General features: G+C 39.8%; 1 protein-coding gene across 3 annotated transcripts in view; it reads right to left on the bottom strand.

The window, feature by feature from the left end:
• MEIS1 (Meis homeobox 1) overlaps positions 1 to 21,803 on the bottom strand; it is a 677,893-nt gene that overhangs the window by 5,530 nt on the left and 650,560 nt on the right. For all 3 annotated transcript variants that reach the window (XM_082746690.1, XM_082746688.1, XM_082746689.1), the window contains one exon: positions 18,573 to 18,649. In XM_082746690.1, the coding sequence (XP_082602816.1) occupies positions 18,573 to 18,649 (77 nt within the window). The remainder of the gene's footprint in view (positions 1 to 18,572; positions 18,650 to 21,803) is intronic.

A 21,803-nucleotide genomic window follows, 5' to 3' on the forward strand; every position in this document is an offset into this window, starting at 1 on the left:
AACCTGCAACCCCCAGTGACCTTTGAGCACACGGGCTTGGGGTTTCTGAGTTGATTCATGTTTGCCTGTTTTACCACAGTTGGACACTTCCATTTCATCTTTTCATGGGGGAATTAGCAGAGTTTTCAGGAAACAATACGAGCCACCACTCTTTTCAATTGCAAGGGGGGGAAATTTGGCGTAGAGAGCAAGATGTTCATAAGGGCATCTGTTACCTCTCCTAATTAGTGACATTTCAATCTTATGTTCTCTGACTTCTTTTTTACAGTTTTTATCAAAACCTTCCCTACCTCTTGCAAACCTAATTCTATTTTAATGCCCACTATTAAGATAATGAACTGGGATGGCGGCACACCATCAAATGAGAGAATGTCTGGAGTTTATCACCACTAACTCACACTGCTGGGGACTTCAGAGAAACACATTCCTTGTAGAGATTTCTTGGGGTGGCTTTTTTTTTCCCCTTTGGCTCTTTATGCAAAGTCTAAGGTCAAGGCAAGGTCACAGCTATACAGTAATTGAACTTATAATATTGCTTTCTCCAGCTAGTCCTGAAAATTTATAATAAACATCTAATTAAGTCATTTAAGTGTCTTAATAGGCTTATGTTTTAATTTTTGCAGCCTCTCAAAAAGTGGCTAGCCACTGAACTTTTTTTTAAGTGGTTAGTACAAGCCCTACAAAATCGGGCTTGTGAAATTTCTAACTCTTAAGATCCATTTGTATTGTGTAATGCTAAGAATTACATGTCAAATACAGAAAATGAGTGGGACATATTAGATTCTGAAAAAGTAAAGTGCTTTTAGTTATCAACTCAGATTTGAATAGATAGAACATGAGCAGCACATAAAAAAAAAAAAAACACAATGAAAAGTTTAATAATGATTAAAGGGCCCACAGTCCAGTATGCATTCTAGTTTGTAAGTCTGTCCATTCAGGAAGGAAAATAGTTTTTTAAAAAAATCACTAAACAGAGAGGGACAGGTTTAAAAAAAAATAAAATAAAATACATGCTTCAGGGATGCCTGGGTGGCTCAGTGGGTTAAACCTCTGCCTTCAGCCCAGGTCATGATCTCAGGGACCTGGGATCAAGCCCTGCACTGGGCTCTCTGCTTAGTGGGGAGCCTGCTTCCCCCGCCTCTGTGCCTGCTGCTCTGCCTACTTGTGATCTCTCTCTCTCTCTCTGTCAAATAAATAAATAAAAATCTTGAAAAAAAAATACATGCTTCACGACATTTTAAGATTCTCAATATCCTATATCCTTAAGTTCTTTTATTATCCAAAAAGTAATTAAAGTCAATAATGAAACTGGAATCTAAAAGGGCACCATTAGTGTTAACTCTTATTGGCAATATATATTCTAACAGTTCTTGTATATGAAGTCCCCGACTGGCTAATAAAAATATTTAAAACATAGATCTACAACAAATTGTGTTGCAAATCAGGTTATCATTATCTTGTATAAACCATGAAAATTGGAATCATGTGAGCAGAAGGTTAGATTAATTCTCCATTCTCATTATAAGCACAGGTGTAGCACAAACACCATGCGAAATAACCAATTAAAATGAAAAAAAAAATCTGCTTTTTCATTAGCTGCCTTCACTGCATGACCAATTAGAAAATTATTTAATATTAATATTCCACATATACCAAAAGTAATTTTCATAGTAACTAACATAGGTAAAAGAGCAAAAAACCAGCTCTTTATCTATGGTACTGTTTATCATCTGCAGGCTTTTAGAGGAAAGGAAATCTGGTAACATTTTTTAAAAGTCCCTTTAAAAACACATTATTTTGTGGGTATGATTTATACTATTCATCTAAAAATGGGAAGGACACTTTTTAACAGACAAGAAGCTGAGGCTCAGAGAAATTAAGTGACTTCTTTGAGGTCACATGTAACTCAAGAGATGTTAATAACTTGCTGAATGACACACGGCTGGCAAATGGTAGTGAACACCACTTCCCCCAACATCCTGACAAGAGCGTGGCCACTACTGTGTCACTCATCTAGAATATTCTGAACGAAATAGATATCCAAGAATGAGCTGGTTTTGAGCCAGTCACCACTGGCAACAACCCTAACTGTTGAGTCTGGAAATAAGCATGACTGAACACTTTGTAGACTGGGAATTTTGATGACTGTACTGTTCGTGCATATGGACAAAGATAAGGCTGTGCATCAGAAGATTCAGTGACTTATCTGTATTCCAAAGCTTGCTTCCTTCACACTCATACTTTCAGATTTCCAAAGACCAGCTTCTAATAACCAACTCAGGCTTGAATCTATGACTATTAAACCCGAGGAATCATAGAAAAACTAAACCTCAGGTTTGAAAAGGGCTTTCACTGTCACCTGGGTTGGTCACTGACATGAATCATCTCTCTGATATCCCCACCAAACAGATAGGTAGCCTCTGCTGGTTTGTTTCTAATAAAGCACTTGCTACCTCACCTGAAAGTGCACTCCAGCTATGGAAGGTGACTGTGAGAAGGTTCTGCATTACTCGATCTGAAATCCTTTCACCAGGACAACTCCTTGGGGGAACTTAAACAATTCTAATCTTACTTCTTCAGGATGGCCTTCAAATATTTAAACTATAGCCATCATGCATCATGTGCCATAGGCTTCTCCCCAGGTTTAACATCCATGATTCCTTTTCTTGCTTGTTTGTTTTGAGAGAGAGAGAGAGCACAGAGCAGAGGGGCAGAGGGAGAAGGAGAGAGAATCTTAAGCGGGTTCCACGCCCAGCACAAAGCCCAATGAGGGCTCCATCTCACCACCCTGAGATCATGACCTGAGCCAAAGTCAGGAGTCGGATTCTTAAGCAACTGAGCCACCCAGGCACAGCAAACATCCATGATTCTTAACATGTTCCTTCTAGAATGAAAGTTCTTCTTGGGTTTTGAGTCTACTCACCACTTGGGCCATACCCACTGCTCAGTATATTGAGAGGTTTGTCTGTGTGCCTCTAAAGGTCTTCAGAGGACATCATTAAAAGCAATTAGTCCACACTTGCTCTGGTCCCCATGTAGAGAGTGCATACCTCATCACAGCCTTTTAGCTAAGGGGCCTCAGGTACCAGGTGCTACTTTCTTCCCTTTTGGTGGCAATTGCCATTTCTTGCTATTGACAACACAGACATAGGCTACCTATAGGATATGTAGATATAAAGGTGAGAATCCATGCATTTAATAAAATAAAAATTTAAAAAGCTGAAAATCTCAGAACCCCTCATCACTTTGTCCAAACTGACCACATTAGTAATATGCTGAGAACTTCTCACTTTTGAAAGCGAATTTAAAACAATTGCTGCATATAATGAATATTATCGATACATATAGCACAGAGTAAACTCTCAGAATCTTATTGGATTATGCTTCCTATACTTAAATAAAACACTGATAATATTATCTAGGGTCGTGGCAGACATCTTTATCTGAAAGTAACTAAGTAAATGGCAAAAGATTTTATATTTTGAAACAATATCAACTCTTCAATTTTAAAACCATCTCAACATTTGGTTCTATTTAGTGTATTTTATCCTAGACTGGCTTCTATATACTCTCTTTGGAATTATGCTACATACAGCAAAGCCATGTGTTTAGATGGCTTCGGGGTGAATTCAGATACAAAAACATTTTCCTTCTGGGCAAAGTAATAAAATGACATTCTTGCTCCTCCCACTATAAGTCAAACAGAGGTCAGTTCCCCCATCCCTGTATCTGTTTAAATAAACTGGTCCAGCTGTTTGTTTCTAAAATGCCCTTTGACCTTGCATCTCATCCTCCCTGCTTTTGTGACAGAATCCTTTACTTTCCATTGTGGAAGATTCTAGATTATCAAGAACTTTCTAAATGCTGAATAAAAAAAAAAAAAAAGACCTTTAGGTTTTTTTTTATGTAAACTTACATGAACATATTCCCTTCTTAAAACACTCATTTCGAAAAGCATCAGTAAAACGTTATTTTAAGCTCATATGTGGTGTGTGTGTTCAAATATATATCTATATTTATGTGTGAATACATAAATATATATTAGAACTTTAACATAAGAAGAAACAATGTTTTTGAAGAGAAAAGAAAACGAGAATGATAAAATTCCAATCCGAATGTCCAATAAAAAAAAAATCTATTCTCCAACAACAACAAAACAGTTTAAGACAAAATAGATCCATGAAATATACACAACCTTTAGTCTTTTCCATATTAATAAGCCCTCTTTAAAAAGTCTGTTAGTTTAAAGTTGTAAGAGGAGGGTTTTTTTTTTTTAAACAATTGATGTCCAAACATTACAGGCCTTGAAACTTAGATGTCAGATATACAATGTATTTTAGTTGGGTGTAAGGTTGGGAAACATCCTATTGCCTTTCCATATTATATCCCAAACATCAACAAATATATTTTTTTATAGATCCTATTTTGCTTTGAAAACAATGTTCTTTTGTGAAGTACTTTTTTAGAACTGGACACCCTGTAGGTGGTAAAAGACTGAATTAGGGAAAGAATTCTTATCTTTCCTTTTTTCACTGCATCATGGATCAGAATTTCTTCCTGTGACCAAACTATCCCCTTTCTCAAAACAAGGTGTTTTACCAAGGATGGCAAACAAAATGGATTGGCCTTATAGCTTCATTCCATGTCAACATAAACAGTTTTTACCCAGTTATTTGTTTAGGACTAGAGCCATACTAAGAGGGAATGGGAGGTTGAAAGGGTTGCAAAATCTTAAAAACTCTGAGACATGGGATCAGCTCAAAATTGAATTTTAATTCTTTGCATTTTTAAAATAGGAACCAGACAAGTAGAATGGGAAATGAATCCTGAGTTATGCGAAAAAGAAATACAGGAAGTTTTTCTTCATTCTTTCTTCTCCTTGCCCCCAACCTGCTTATTTATCATCATACTTTAAAGTTTTGTGTTTTGGTTTTGTTTTGTTTGCCATTCTGCTAATTCTACCTGTCTTTTTTCATTCACCATCTTTAGACACCTGAATAGTTTTCTGACTAAGATCTGGTAGAACAGCTTTCTGAAGTTAACCTTTTGCCCTTTAGCTTATCCTCCACTCCATGCCCTGGTTCCTTCCCACAAAACTGGATGGCTAAGTTTAGTTTCCTCTTTGTGAGAACCAGGAAGGATGGCGAGATCACAGTGGGCATCCACTAGAACCAAACACAGGGTACATTTTCCCGGTACCACAGACAACATTTTCCACATAGCCTTGCCCTTTTCCTTTACTCTTATGCCCTTTGTCTTCCTTGTAAGTTCTCTGTCATGCTAACAATGCTAAGGAAAAATAACATGCTCCCCTTCAGAAAGAGCATTTTCACCTTCTCTTCCTCAGTGTTTACCACCTACTAGTTTACTGATGACTGAGGGCAGCCCACCGTGTGACTTTAGCATGTCACAGCCAACTCAGTGAGCCAAGTAAAGCCAAAACGCCATTGTTTCTAAACGACAGGACTCTCCGTCATCCCCACAGTGTCTTTTGCCAACAAGGCTTAGTGAATAGTCAGCACGAAGGTAGCTACCCATTTAAGTATGGAGAAATATCATTTTACGATACCCTCCTATGCCCAAGGAGCTAAAATTATCAACTTACTATTAAACAGAAGATTTCATTAAATAGCAAGATATGTTAGTAAAGACGCCTTCTATATTTATACTATCCGTTAAATAAAGTATTAATTATAGTCATCTTTCATTAATAGTTAGGTATTAGGAATACCTATGTACATACTTAGTAAAAATTTATACCATGCATTCTTAAGAATACCAGTGATTTCTACATGCACTATTCCTTATCAATTAAAAATAAATAGCAAATAAGTATAATATTTAATCTATACATACTTCATTTAGGTATTCTCTACAAATATTTTTATAAAATTAAGAATAGTGAAAATTTTTTAAAAATAAAATTTCACACTGGAAGCTAGTTGCCGAACTCCTGAATTTTATTCTTTTTCTTCTTATTCTATTCCATGAATTTCCTTCCTAGTATTTCTTTCAACTTTATCACAATCATTTAAATAAAACTACATATACTGTGTTGCTTTATATTTTTAAAGTCAGCATTTCCTAATAACTCGAAGGCCTGTTTTATAAACAAACCCTAAAGGGAATGAGTTCTAGCTATCTCTCAAATAACTCTTTGTTCTTTCAAACAAAAATCTACTTCAAAATCTTTTGTTGGATTTCTTCATTTCAGATTTACATTTACTTATTGAATTTAATGATCCGTAACTGGCAGTCTTCAGGGTCCAAGCCTTACACACTCCCTTTCTTTGTGAAATATAATTTCTTAAAACACGATTTTAAGACACTCAAGAAAGTTGACTCAATCTCAAGTCAAACCTTATGAAATCATGTTTCTGGCAACTTTTTCCAGTTTCCCAACCTCCTCCGGATCCAACAGTTCCAGGACTGCAATCCATCATCTGTGTGTCTGAGGGTAGGAGAGGGGAGTGGACAGGACGGGAGAAGGGAGCACATGTTCTGCTCCCCATCCATTCTAGGAACAGATTACTGAAATTTCCTCCAATCACAATAAGCCCATCAATCAGCAGTCTGAGGAGATTCCCTTTCTCTAGCAGTGACGCGAGTATTTGTCAAACTACTCTAGAAAGAGCTGAAGTTGTCTCAGACCACTGAGGAAGTTAATCACATATAAAATTTTCTTCAAAGCAACTAGTGAAAAAAATCACTAATTATCTGAAAATTATAATGCAAAGTAATAACAAACCCATGTATTAAGTGTTGAAATTACTTTCAAATATTTCATCACTTCATTATATATTAATGGGAAGTTTTCATTGAAAGCAAATTATAAAATGATTTTTTATTCTAAAAAAAATATAAGTTGGGACCCCTGGGTGGCTCAGTCACTAAGCATCTGCCTTTGGCTTGGGTCATGATCTCAGGGTCATAGGATCGAGTCCCACATCAGGCTCCCTGCTCAGCGGGAAGCTTGCTTCTCCCTCTCCTGCTCACCCTGCTTGTGTTCCCTCTCTCAGTGTGTCGCTCTCTGTCAAATAAATAAATACAATATTTTTTTAAAAATAGAAAAATATAAGTTTGCTATATCCTTTAGTCTGACCTGAATTTAAAGTGGGGAGGGGGTACTCCTTTAGTGGCTGATCTCTATTTCTTCTGCTACTAACCATGACTTTCTAGATCACTAAAGCACTAGGCTCCAAACCCAGTGGAATAAATTATGGGACTATCTTGCCAGAACTAGCATTAGAAATGCCCAACAGTTAAAAATATCTTAAGTATCCATTGATATAAAGCATATGTAATAAAATGGTATTTATGTAATATTTACTTAAATGTGACAATATGCCAAATTTGAGTTCCTATAACTACACAAATATAAGACAAATGCTTAAGGGATATGGAATTAAAATGATTATTGGCACAATGAACAAGCATTAGGGAAATCTAGGCTAACAAAACCTCTTACATTATTGAAAAAGCTAAGTAGGTATAATAAAATCAATAATATCTTCAATGAATAGATGGGTGTCTCTTTGGTTTAAGCTGAACAATTTTTGGGGTAAATTCTAACTTTTCCATATTCACAAAAAGTAAATAAAATTGCATTTAACTAGGCATCTCTTGAACATTACAGAATAAATATGTTTACTTAAAACAGTTCTTAATGTTCTGCCAATTTCCATTATAAACAGGATGACCACACAATGTATCGTTTAAGATTGGACACTTTCAAGAGTAAATGGATACTATTAATAATTATGCTGGACAACAGGCATAAACCATGAATATGTCAGGCAGTTGGGGTATATGGACACTCTAAGGATCAAATATGCACTTTTTTTTTTCCATGTAAAACTTCCCCCACGTGATTGGAATTGCAACCCTCTTGTGTGAAAATAGTGACCAGCCCTGGCATGCGTAAGGGGTCACAGAATCCCAGTACCCCTTATGGAGTGTCTCTGAGCTCCTTCCTTTCTGGAGGATCACTTCTTTAGTAACTTCAGCTCCCCAAGCCATCACTAGCCAAAAATGTCCCAGGCCTGGAGTCTCCACTCCAAGGGAGTGCCAAGGAAGGAGATTTGAAGATTTAGCTTGATTTCTTTCACCTGGTCACAGGTTAGACTGCAGAATGGCACAATAAAGCTTGACTCGAATAGAGGCCTGTCTCTATCCCTTAGAAGGTTCACTGTAACTTCTGTTTCAATTCATAAAGTTTGAAACCAGAGTTCTATGTAATGGATATCAAAATATAATCCACAGACCTTAAATGCAAATGGAACCAATTATACCAATTATACTTAAAGGCAAAAATCTCTCAGTTGAGGTATATGACAAGATTTTTCATATGAAGGCAGTAAACTAATAAAATGACCTCCTCTTGGAACTTGTCAAATCTTGGGGAAATGCTTACGGTCGCCTAAGTCACACTGAGGAAATCTGGAGACTGGGTGTTTCACTTGAGTGGCTATCCTTTTCTTTGAACAATATCACTCATCACAATTACAGTCAAAACACTGGCCAAGAATAGGGAGAGTCAGAGTGGCATCTAGGGAAAAGGGTGTGAGAATTGAGTGGGAAAACTGCCGCTCGCTTCTCTGAGATCATAGTAGTGTTGAGGTGCTGGAACTGGGATGACCACATGAGTTAATGTCTATGAAAAGAGCCTTGCAAATTTAAAACCAAAAACAAGAATCTGTTGAGATATTGTCATTTTGATTCTTAAAAAATACCTAATGGTACAAGCACACACACACACAAACGCTTATGGCCACAAAAGGTGGGCACAGCCCAAATGCCCAGCAACTGATGAATGGATAAACAAAATGTGGTCTGTCCAAAGGAACATTCTTTTTTTTTTTTTTTTTAAAGATTTTATTTATTTATTTGACAGAGAGAAATCACAAGTAGTCGGAGAGGCAGGCAGAGAGAGAGAGAGGGAAGCAGGCTCCCTGCTGAGCAGAGAGCCCAATGTGGGACTCGATCCCAGGACCCTGAGATCATGACCTGAGCCGAAGGCAGCGGCTTAACCCACTGAGCCACCCAGGCGCCCCCAAAGGAACATTCTTCAGCCATAAAGAAGAATGTAGTATTGCTATCTGCTACATTCATGAACCTTGAATACAATATGGTAAGTGAAAGCTTAAGCCAGTCCCAAAAGGCCACATGTTTACAGTGATTACCTTTATGGGAAATGTCTGAATCGGCAGAGCTATAGAGACAGAGAGTGGGGGATGGAACTACGGGAGGAGTAATAGCTAAAAGGCCAAATGTTTCTTTATATACATACATATATAACATATATATATTAAAGATTTTTTGAGAGAGAGAGAAAGTGGGGGGAGGGGCAGTGGAAGAGAATGGGAGGGGGAGAGAATCTTGGGCAGACTCCCTGCCGAGCAAGGAGCCTGATATAGGGGCTTGATCTCACCACCCCGAGATCATGATCTGAACCAAAATCAAAAGTCAGATGCTTAACCATCTGAGCCACCCAGGTGCCCCTACAGGGTTTCTTTCTCAGATGATAAAAATGTTCTAAAAGTGACTATGGTGATGGTCGCACAGTATCTGTGAATATACTAAAAACCACTGAACTGTACACTTTAAATGGGCAAATTTCATGGTATGTGAATTATATCTCAATAAATCTGTTAATAATAAATGCATAAGGGAAGCACAGAAGAGGTGCTGAACAAGGAGCCAGCCCCATTCTTGCCTCTCATTAGCAGCACAACATTATAAAGCCCTGAGCCCCATCTGTCAAATGGTGCGTTTAAATCCCATCCAGGACTTGGGCTCTGACATTCTACAGCGTGATGTTCCTAAAATTTTAATCCGTGCTCCTTTGTGGTGATCTTGAAAATCTCATAGCCCTGTGTGATTTGGAATCTTAAAAGAGAGAGCATGACTAAAATCAAAAGTTAATTCGCAATAGGCTTTTTTATACTACATTCACTCAAAATGATTCTGATATGCCTTTTCTGGCCCCCAGTCCCTCTCCGCCCCCACTGGGCCCCAAGGATGGGAATCTCTGCCATAACCTATTGTACTTTCCTATCTGCAAATGGGACTGGACTGCCAGGTGACCAGCCGTGGGAGCTGAGATCTGACATCTTTGGACATGTAGGATTCTTTCCATTAGCTTTTTCAACATCCCCTACTCTCTGCCCTTTCCAAGCACATATGAACTCTGACCCAATCTAGGGATCAAATAAAGTCAACCACAGCAGATGTTCAAGGGATATAGGCCAACAAACCCTGCAAGTGGACAACAACACTCAAAATGACTGATTTACATTCAAATCAGCATTCCAGGGTAGAAAGTACCAGAAAACACAAATATACATATTTTTAATCATTGTGCATTATACGATTCTTAAAATAGAGTGATGTTATCAATAGTAAGCCAGATCTCCCCAATGACAGGAAATTCATTTTTGTGCTAAATCACATTTAGAACCCAAGACTGATAATCCCCATCGGCCTGAAAAAGTTGCGTTCGGGAAAGCAAATGTTTTTTTTTTCCCTTCTTCAATGATCAGATCTAATCTTGTGAGGCATTAGGTCCTTTAGTCACATTGGTTAAGAGGGTAAAGAGGAAAAGAAGAGCTCTCAAGAATGGCAACAGATTAAGGTTTTTTTGTTTATTTGTTATTGTTCAGGTGTCAAGAGCCAGATAGCATTCATTATTTCCCATGCTAATGGGTCGGGCTTAAAAGCTTCATAAGAATGGAAATAAAAAGAAAAATATCAATGACTACACAGGGCCATGAAAGGGAGAGCCCTCTTTTGCCAAAGATACAAGCATCCGTGCTGTTGGAGGTCACTGTTTGTATGGCTGGTTGGTTTTTTAATATTCCCTTTCCCCCTTAAAAATTAAGAAAGAAGCAACACAAAAACGTAGGCATCCACGCAAAACTCTGAGTGTGTTCACACACTGGAGCCATGTGGGCCAAATCCAAGAGAACGTTTACCCTCAGAAACGTTTCCTCCCCTGCACCCCCCAACCCTGGCTTCACTCCATTTTTGAGAAAATCGTTTATTCAACCCAGAGCCGACATTTGCCCCATTTTTAAAAATATTTCAGGCGGATTTTTTAACCACTCAGAAACGCTGTTTGTTTTAGGTGGGTTTGTTTTAGCCTGAAGCAAGATGATGAGGTAGGAGAGGAGAGGGGTCTCTGTGGGCACAGCTCGGTGGGGCTTCGGCGCTCACTGGTTAATCACCCAGCACCAGCCTCAGTAACTGTTGACACAAAATAGGTGGAGATCAGGTCTGTGCAAGCAGAAAATACCAGAAAGGCAAACTGTATGTAAACACACTTAAGACAGATTTGACAAGAATAGACCTAAACCTGACTTGCTAGGAAACTCGGAATATCTAAGGCTTCAGGGTCCCTCTCAGCTGAGGCCCTTTCCCCTTACAGAGTTGCCTTTGAGAAGATAAAGAGTAACGTTTGAAACACTGAAACAAGTTTACAGAAGACAGCTGAGACATTTGTCCCCTTGATTCACATAGTGTGAGTTTCCGATCTGTTCCTACATGTAGGATTTATGTCATGTAATACAGTTCTTCCGTGCATACTTGGAACAGAGCCAAATGGGGGGCCGGATGGGGGGTGGGGGTGCACCAGGCACATACAACCACAACTCAAAAAGTTATTTCTCCTGACCTATAAAACTCATGCAAAGAAGCAAATGGATAATGCTTAAACAGTCTTTTAATCTTATCTAACTGACACCTGACAACCCATTACTTATAGATTATTAATGCACCCACTAAAAAGTTTGTCATGTACAAAATTACCAGAGAAAAAGATTGAACGCCTGAGGAAAAAACAAATTTTGCTGTACAATAACTTCAGAAATTTCAAGCCTATTATCTGTCATGCCCTTCACAGACTCATAGCACACTGCTAAAAACAACTGATTTATCTTTATTATGAATCCTAAAATGACAGCACACATGTTTTTCATGTCGTATGATAATGTTTAATTTCATCCAGTTTTTACTTTACAGTGCTTGATTTGCTTGTTTAAGATGAAGGAAAGTAGCAACTTTTTAAATTAATTTCCCCGTTTGTCTCTCTATCAGAGGACCTGGGTTTTTTCCCACTCCGTGTAAAGCTGGGATCAGAGGCAGGTTCAGAGCAATCGCCTTGCTTCTCTTTGGTTCGCAGTGATCACACCGTCTAGAACAGGAGAGCTGGAAGAGGTGTGAAGTCCCACTAGTGGGTCCTCCCTGTTCATTTCAGCAGCGGGAGCTGCTGCCCCTGGAGACAGAATGACTCTACCAAGGACACAGGTCTAACTGGTGAGGAGTGGGGAAGACAGCCAAAACATTTGGGCTCAATGTGTTCTTTCTCTTGCATGTTGCCTCCCTCACTGGCCCTGTGTAAACTGTATGTTGTCAGGAGGCTCACAGGAGAGTGGGCTCCTTAGCCACCTGTGGGTGCCAGCTATTCTCCCTTGACCCGTTAGCCTCTCCCCACGCTGTCTGCAGGTGAGTGTGAATCCGGTCCTGCCAGCATGCATGACACACAGGGAGCTGCTTCCACTTCTCTGACCAGACCACTGTGCCAAGACACCGAAAACAACAAATCTAGCTTGATGAGGACTCGAAACAAGTCCTGCTGCATTCAGGACTTGTTCAAAGTCAACCACGAACCACTGGTTTCACAGCCTTGAAAGGGATCACAGACATTCAGAAACGCCGGGCTCCCGCTGGATACATCGGCCTCCCCACGCGCTCTGCCCTGGGCCTCACTTGAACCCTAGCCCCACGGGATCCTGAAGTACTTGCCCAGATTGACAGACCCCCCACCCCCAACCCCAACTTCGGGCATCACACTCCTGTGTTGTCCTGGAAAACTCAGAAACTGTCTTTGCGGGCTGGAGGAGAAACAGCAGTAATACCGAATGGTATTTGGACTTTCGAATCCATCTTCCTTCGTCCCATATCTTCCTATTTCTTTTCTCAGGGAGACTTAGGGCCTCATGGTGGAAGGGGCAGGGTTTTCTGACCTGCACAGTGGCCTGACACCGAGTCCTCCGGGACCCCTTTCCGCCTTTCGTGGGATTCAGGGCGTGATTTCACACATGAAGGTGGAGGGGAGCTCTGAGTAAACTCATTGTGTCAAACTTACAACAAAGTATACTTAACAGACTGCAGAGTCATTTTCAAAGAGGACTGTTTGCTGGAAATTTTTAGAATCTGCAGACAAAAGCAGCATCCCTGTTGAACTCCTAAAACTCTCTGACATGACAATACCTGAAGGTTTCTAAATTCACAGCTCTTTTCCCTGCGAGCTATTTGCTCAGCTTTCCTAATAATACCCTGCCTGCCTGGCACCACGCCAGTTCTGTCTCAGGCAATATGCAAGCTAAACATTTTTTTTTGACTGATTTCAATATTTTTCTTATGAGCAACTAGACAGTATTTTATCTAGTGAGTATTACTGATTGCTATAATCTAAGCCCACAGTCAGCACCCGTAAAAGTAATATTATTGGAATTGACACTCAAGGTGAAAAGCATAGCAATTAACCGCGGCTTGGAGAACAACAACCCACTCTGAAAGATGCTGGAGAGTCAGCCTACTTCTGTTTCTCCTGCTTCTCTTCCTTCTTTTGAGAACATTGCACCTGTTACTCCACTGATCAATTAGGAAGTCTACCTTAGATGTAGGTTACACTGAAATCCTCAAGGGAAAAAGTCAAACCACCTGCTTAATAAAATTATCTTTTGTGTGTGAAGTTGTTCCATCCCTAGGTGATTTCTAGGCCAGGAAAATCACTATACACCCTGCACTTTCATTTTGCAGTTGAATAGCAAACAAATGACCCAGTGCTTCTTGCACTGTTTTTTACATCTGTTTTCCTTGCTTTTGTGTCATGCCTCTGTTTAGCTTTATTGACAAAACAATCTGTGCCTAATGTTTAAACAACATCTGTAAAATGTATTATTAAATTATGTTGGAAGAAAAAGCAGAGCAATTCTATGAAACCTTGTGACCCCCTATTGATTTTTAGATCACAGAAGTTGAAAGGATAATTTGTGAATGTTTTAACATTTACATCTACACAGGTACCTATATTTATAGAATCTTTGATTACTTATAAAAGTATTTGCTACATTATTGCCATAACTCAGAAAGAAACCTGACCTTTAACAGTTGAATCTGTTTATTATAAGGGAGATCCCATTTTTTAAAAAATAAGTTTACATTTTTACCTGCCAGTGGCATAAATCTCTAAGGATAACATACTCCCCCACCACCACCACTGGTAATAAATGGGAAGAGATGCCTGAATGCTCTGCAGTTTTGAAGGTGGTAAATGAGGTAACTAGGAAAATCTGGTCTATGTACTAAACCTGAGAATGGTAGAGCTGTGATAGTTCTGTAAAAAGTGTCACCTCAGATGTTAGGATGCTCCCTGGAATTTTATGCACCCAACTGATGGGGAGAGTGATTTTTCTTTCCGCATACAGACCACATTTCACATACACTATATACTTTGCACCTAAGTTCCATATTGCCTTCTCAGAGCATAAAGAAATAATCATTTAACATTAGGACTTGATGGAAAAGTGTTTGGATGAGTAGTAGTAAACAAAGAAACTGTAAAATTTATTCAATACACCCTAGGCTAGAACTCCGCTGAGGCAGAATGTCGTCTGAGGCATCCAGCAAGTAACACACAACCACAGGCACAAGTCTGCCTCAAATGGAAGGCCCAGCTCTGCAGCACTGCTGTGAAAACATAGGAGGAAGGCCATTCTACACCCGCATTTCCAAATAAAAAAAATTAAGTTGGTGTATTCAGGAGAAAAAAAGAACCAACTATTGACTCTGTGTGTGTATGAGTGTGTGTATGTGTTTTCTTTCAAGTTCTACCTAAATAATTAAAGATCTAAATAACCATCTCAAAATTTAAGAAGTTTCTGCTTAAATGACTAAAACATTCAACATGGTAGTAATGTGTTTTCGTGGTTGACGTTACAGAAGTAATTTTCACAGCCACAACAACAATGGAAAAACAAAAAGGCAAAAGTCCCAAATGCTATTAGTTCTCCTGTAGGGATCAAATCATAATTGGGAAGGAGAAAGCAAAGTAAGAAGAATACGTGAATGTTTAGCACATATTATATTTTAAAAATTACTGTGCTTTGAAGTCTAGGTCTACCATGGCATGCTAGAGAGAAATAAATGTTTAGGCAATGAGTTAGGGAAGTTGATTTTTGAAAAACATGAAGTTGCCTCAGATACTTCTACAATTAACGTAAAAATATTTTCACCCAAATTATTTGCCTCATTGCTTCAATTCTCAAAAAAAATCTGTTGGCGGAGATTTGTCCTACAATGTCTCATCTAATAAATTTCACATTCCATCCCTGGGCCCAGTACCTATAAGCACTAATAGCAACCATTTTAAGATGCCTCCTCCCTGTTTTCATCCTGACACGTGGATCAAACATAAGAGTTACCAGAGTTATTTCTTTTATTCCAAATTTTCTTTTAATTAATCAAATCTGTCTTGTTGTTTTCCATTTAAATTCTCCCTATTGTCTCCTCTCTCCCCAGATCCCATCTGCTTTGGCCTCGGCTAGCCAAGACAGGGAGTTTGTATCACTCATGGCAATTAGAGAGAGGGGACATCAGTTCAGTGACGGGATGAAAAGAGCCATTGCAACACACCAAACTTGGCTCATCTAGGTTTCAGTCAAAACCTAACTGAAAGCTGCATCAGCCAGCATTTCTAAGACAAGCTCACAACTAGATGAGTTTATATTTTTTACTTTCATATTGTGCATTTCGATACACGATGTTGCTGCCAATAATTACGACTGATCTACACCCAACCTGCCCTTCAGCATTTTGTTAAATCTCTTCAACAGTGACTCATAGTTCGTACAAAATGTACATGTGTGTTAACAAGTTTTAAGAAATCCAAGAGGGAAGACACCCATTTTTTAATGTTGTGGCTAAATGAAGTGAAGGGGAAATGTTAAAATACTAATGAGGATTTGCTTTTAATTAGGATTTCCAGAAAGAAGGAACTTGGGCTTGATGCTCAATACAGGAAAAAACGTTTACAAGCTCTCAAGAAAGCTTTATGTAATGCTGTATTATGGTAAAGTAAAATGAAAAGCCTTTAGTGGTTATGCTGCTTTTAGTCTTCAAGGAGGCCACAATTCAAGCTGCTCTGACATCTTCGGTTTTCATACAATACCATCTGGGTTTCCCCATTTTTGCAACCTACTTCCTACTCAAAGCCAAAAAAAATCTATTATCAGCTCCTTAAAAGTTGGAGGTTTGGAAGAAAATTAAGAAACCCTTAGAGTCTCAACTCGAACACGGGGATGTCATTATTCACCAAGCTCAGGAGAAACAATCTCTCTGACAATTTTTATTTACTTGAGGGAAATTCTCTACCACAGAGTTGTCAGAGCTGAAAGAGTTGCCAAGTACCAAACAATGAAGCGCGAGCCAAAGCCACCTGGGACTGCGCACAGGAGTCCGGAGAAACAGGCAGAGTCGCAGGGCCCGTGGAGAACACAACAGTGTTCACAGCCCACGGAACCAGAAGTGACGTGTTTAGGTATCTGTGCACCACTGAGTGTCGGTGTGAGGTGGACAGGAAGTCCGCATAGAACTCTGAAAAGTATTAGAACTTTTTAAAGATCCCTCTTTCCTCCTCTACTTGCATAACTGAGGAAATCACTTTGGGGTCACCGCATAGAATCTGGGAAAGTGACAACTGCCTACTGTTCGATGTCCCAGGCATGCCTGCCTGTCCATGCAGCCACGGGGAAATAACCCTGAAGTTCGCCCACCTGTGGCGGGCAAGTTGTCTCGGGATGCGTTCTCTGGTGACAATGTCTGTAGAGAGCGTTTGCTATCGACACTGCAGAGGAAGAGAGATGGCGCGTGTGACAGATCACCTGAGTGGCCGTGCTTTCGCCTTCCTTAATTAGAGTTCGCCCTGCCACTCCTTGGCCCTCAAAAGGGGAACGTTTCCCAGGGACATAACATTGTGCAGCCTCTGTTGTATTAAAATTACATCATCAGTTTAACCTTGAAAATGCATCTGAATTCAGACATGCATGCAAAATTGAAGGTCTACTCTATAAGCGTTGCCCACGAGGACCTGAAGCCCAAGTTCAAATATATAGTATCAACAGTCTTGGAAATTAAGATACAATAGCAGGCACGACTAGGCAAACAAAAACCCTAGGCAGGGACACACTCCTAGCAACACATTTCGGTAGAGTACGGCTTCCGTTGGCTCCCCATCTACCTGACTAAAGGGCTGCAAAAATTGATCTCCCAAGGCTGCGGTAAGGTCATAGAAATTGATAACCCTTACAAGCAATGCTTATGTGAGTCTGTCTGTGTCTTGCAGATAGTGCACTTTGTAAATTAATCCTCCAAAGGCAAATATATTGTAAGTAGCTTGTTATCTCTAAAATACTAAATTGAAGAATACATGGGATTATATTGACAGAAATTACATTTTCTGTAATGGGCTTTAATATATCTGGAATCTCTCCCAAAGGCTCCCAGGCTCTCTAACAGAGAAGGGTCTGTTAATGTAGGTGCAATGGACATCAAGAACAAATTTATTCACCAAAATGGATTAGGCCATGTAATCAGAGATTCTGCAATATTAATCTTTGACACTTATTGAACAGAAAGAAATACTTCTGTCTGCAAACTGGCATTCCCAGTTCTCCCCTTTCCCCAACCAGGCTGTGCGCCTTTTCTGGATTTTACTTCAAAGAGGATAAGGTTTCCCATCATAAACACTAATCTAAAAATATTAGGATAATTAATTAGATACACTTAGTTTGAGAGGATATTGGATTTCGATACCCTTCAAATATGACACTAGCTCTGGGTGATTACATGAACCTGGCTTTCAGCACACTCACAAAGGGTAATAAATCATACTTTCCCAAAGCCTCGTTACCATACTGCTGCACATTGTCAGAATATTGTTGGCCGGTACTCGGTACGGAATCTCAGCTTGCCCCAAATCAGGAATTCACACATTTATTTAGAAACAGTATAGCACAGGCCAGAGATACAGCAGGTTTTGAATAGCTTCAAAGTGGAAACATAAATAATTTCTCTTTTTCCATTGATGGGAGGAAGGAGGAAACGGGAGACTATCCTTGAATGCTCAGCCCTAGCAAAATCACTGGTTATTCGTATGTGACAGTGGATCTTCTTGTTCCATAGAAAACAGGATGATACTGCTCTATCAGTTATCCTCGGGGTGGTGGGAGGAGCCATTTATGGAACCACAATGAACATGAACTAAACATTAATACCACACCTAAAATCTGTCCATTTAAAAGGCAATGGAAAACAATGCAATGTTGGGGGGCGGTGGTTTCCATACTAGCATGTGCTCTCACCTATCAGTCAACCTTTTATTTTCACTTTGGATCCACGAGCCATCAGGGGAAACAGCAACAACTGGGTGTGTCTTCTCAATTCAGAACAGTAGCTGCAGGTGGCCAGAGCGGGAAGCAGATTGTGAGTAATCACAAAGCCAAATTACTTACCAATTGTTCACTTGTAGGATGGTGAGTCCCGTGTCTTGTGCCAGCTGCTTTTTCTGTTCTTCAGAAGGGTAAGGGTGCTGAAAGAGAACAAACGAGATAGATGTGCGCACATATATTTGGGGCAGATAGTGTAGTGCATATCACGTGTCAGGTGCAAAGCTAGGGGCTACAGATTCAATAATAAACACATACGCTCTGTGTAAAAAAAAAAAAAAAAATGTGTGTAGATCAGGCAATATTTAGGTTATTTTGTCAATAGCCTAAGTGTCTAGTGAAGTCTATAATTAAAGGTAAAAATGCTGAGGTGTGTCACTCTTATTAATGGAATACTACATCATCTAATTAATGGCAGTAAAAGACAAGCCAATTACAAAGATTAGTGAAGTGTATAAATAGCTACTTAGGATACTTGCAGAACCTTGATACTGAGTTTATCCTTTAAAGGTTTATTTGTTGCAAACACAGAAAGTTTAGTATGATCTTCACTGTACTTTATAGGATTAAAATAAGGACAAGCTCTTTTTGATGATATGAAAGCATATCACCTTGATGTAATACTTTCATAGAACCATGGACTTCTAAAGCTGAACCGTTTGGACCAACCACCTTAGTTCAGGTCCCCAGCAGTTAAACACTTTGCTAGCATGACATATTTCCCCCCAAAACACCATAGTGCCAGATGCAAATATCAAAATTAAAGAGGGTGTATTTTTTTTTTTAACCAGTAATCATTGTAGCTCTTCTGTAACGCAAACAAATGACATTCAACCGAAGTTGGTTTCCATATCTGAATGTCAACACATGCTGGAATTCTGAACACAGGCCAATACAAGGTCAAAGACCAGCATATTTTGCATGCTAAGAACAAGCCCGGCCATGTTCTTCATGAGTTAGAGTGGATAAAAAAGTATTACAGGATTAGATAATAAAATGAAATTCATACCCTCTTGAAAGAATGTTTGGAATTCTACTGAAATTAGTTTTGGCACAAGCACTTTTTGTCCGGTAATGAACTATATCTAAATCTGAATACACATTTCTAAATCCTGGGACATGGTATCTATCTGTGGACACACTAACCAGCTTGAAACACTGCATCCCAATAAATTCTCCCAAGATAAGAATTGTTCTGCCAGTCAACGCTCTATTCCCTTATGAATGAGAAAGGGCACCCTCAACTCTCAATTTAACTATCTGTGCCATTGGAAAGTAAATTCTGGTCTATTGAATGTTAATTAACATAGCTTTTAATCTCATTAATAATGTCTGATTAGATGCTAAGAAGGCTCGTTAATGACCACTTTAATGCTCTTATATGTAAGTTTAAATATGTTCTATATCTGTACACGTGGGATTCGTTTGCAGAGAGCAGAGATGTAGCAATTTTTCCCATAAGCATTGTCTTTGATTGTCACTTAATCAATAAATACACAATTAGAATAAGGCTTCGCTTTCATAGAATATAGTGCCTTTCTCTAAAGAGCTCCAAGTATATTACAGACAGGATGGTGATTAATCCCCATTATATCCCTTTGAGGGACATAAATGGAATCTATCGTCCCTCCTGTCTTACAGGTGAGGAAACTGGCTAGGGAAAGACATGGTCAGCAGCCACAAGACTCTGTGATATTTCCTGCTTCCCTTCCAGTGTCAAAGCCTCACCATGACGAGGGATGTTCCAAACACCTCTTAGAATCTTCATTCTTGTTCTTGCTCCAAAACCTCCAGACTGCTTCCTATGGCCTGTAAGGCCTGCCACCATCCAGCTCTGCCCACCTCTCAGACGTGGTGGCCTTCTCTTCACCCCCGTCCTACCCCTCTGTCCAGCCACACAGTCCTCCTTTTTGTTCTTCCGACACACCAACCTTGACCCTCCAGGGTCACTTTCTCATCTCAGCCCAAAGGCCAAGCCTCACCTACCCATTTGTCCAGCAGCCTGCCTTACTGTTCTCACATCAGGCTTTCCCTTCTTCCCTAATGGCAAAGCATGGCTCTCCGATACACCTGCCCTGATGAACTGCCTCCTGCGGGTGCGCCTCCTCTCACTCACCTAACAACTCCAAAGTCCATGACTTTCTCCTTCACCATTCTCAAAGCCCAGTCAGGCACGCAACAGGAGTTCAGTAAATATCTGTGAAGCGAGAAGGAGGCTCCGTCCTGCCACGACACACAGATACTCTCCACTCAGATGCAACATGGAAACATATAATAAAGTTTCTTTCAACAGCCCACAGAAGGGATAAACGACCCGATTAGAGATCCACAAGGCTACTTTCCAGACTTCATTCGCAACAGTGATGTCAACCCATTCTTCTCAAGTAACAGTAAGTAAACTTCCTAATAGGCTAAGATCATAGGTTACAATCCCCCTACGCAAAATAATGCCAGGCATCCCAGGCACAATCTCATGAGTTAAAAGCAGTTCTCCTGGGGCACCTAGGTGGCTCAGTGGGTTAAAGCCTCTGCCTTCGGCTCAGGTCATGATCCCAGGGTCCTGGGATCGAGCCCCACATCAGGCTCTCTGCTTAGAGGGAGCCTGCTTCCCTCTCTCTCTCTGCCTGCCTCTCTGTCTGTTTGTGATCTCCGTCTGTCAAAAAAAAAAAAAAAAAAAAAAAAAAAGCAGTTCTCCTCCCTAAGGTTAAAAAACCTAGCTCCTGGGCACATGGGTGGCTCAGTGGGTTAAGCTGCTGCCTTCGGATTGGGTCATGATCTCAGGGTCCTGGGATGGAGTCTCTGCTCGGCAGGGGTCCTGCTTCCCTTCCTCTCTCTCTCTGTCTGATCTCTGCCTACTTGTGATCTCTCTCTGTCAAATAAATAAATAAAATCTTTAAAAAAAAAAAAAAAAAAAAAAACCTAGCTCCTGCCGCACAACGCTCCTGCCACACGAACCTCTTATCCTATGAACAGATACTGAATTTGGGTTTGGTATATAGAAGTTCTATGTCTACACGAGTCAAAGGATTGTATATAAGATACACACGACCCTATTAGATTGTATAAATTATGCTGCCGCTCAATGATTATGTCCCAAACACGGGACAATTTTTCGAATCCTCAATTTTGTCATGTGAAATTTAGGATCCATCAAAGTTAAAGGTTACCCAGGCTTGCAATTCTTACATATTCTAAGCCTGATTTTGAAAAACACAAATTTTGGCATCCAAGCGGTTGGCACTCCTTGCCATATAAAGCTGTAGACCCGTGTACGCAAGTCATCTCCAATCTTCTGTA

The sequence above is a fragment of the Mustela nivalis genome (assembly GCF_964662115.1).
Source record: "Mustela nivalis genome assembly, chromosome: 8".
NCBI lineage: Eukaryota > Metazoa > Chordata > Mammalia > Carnivora > Mustelidae > Mustela > Mustela nivalis.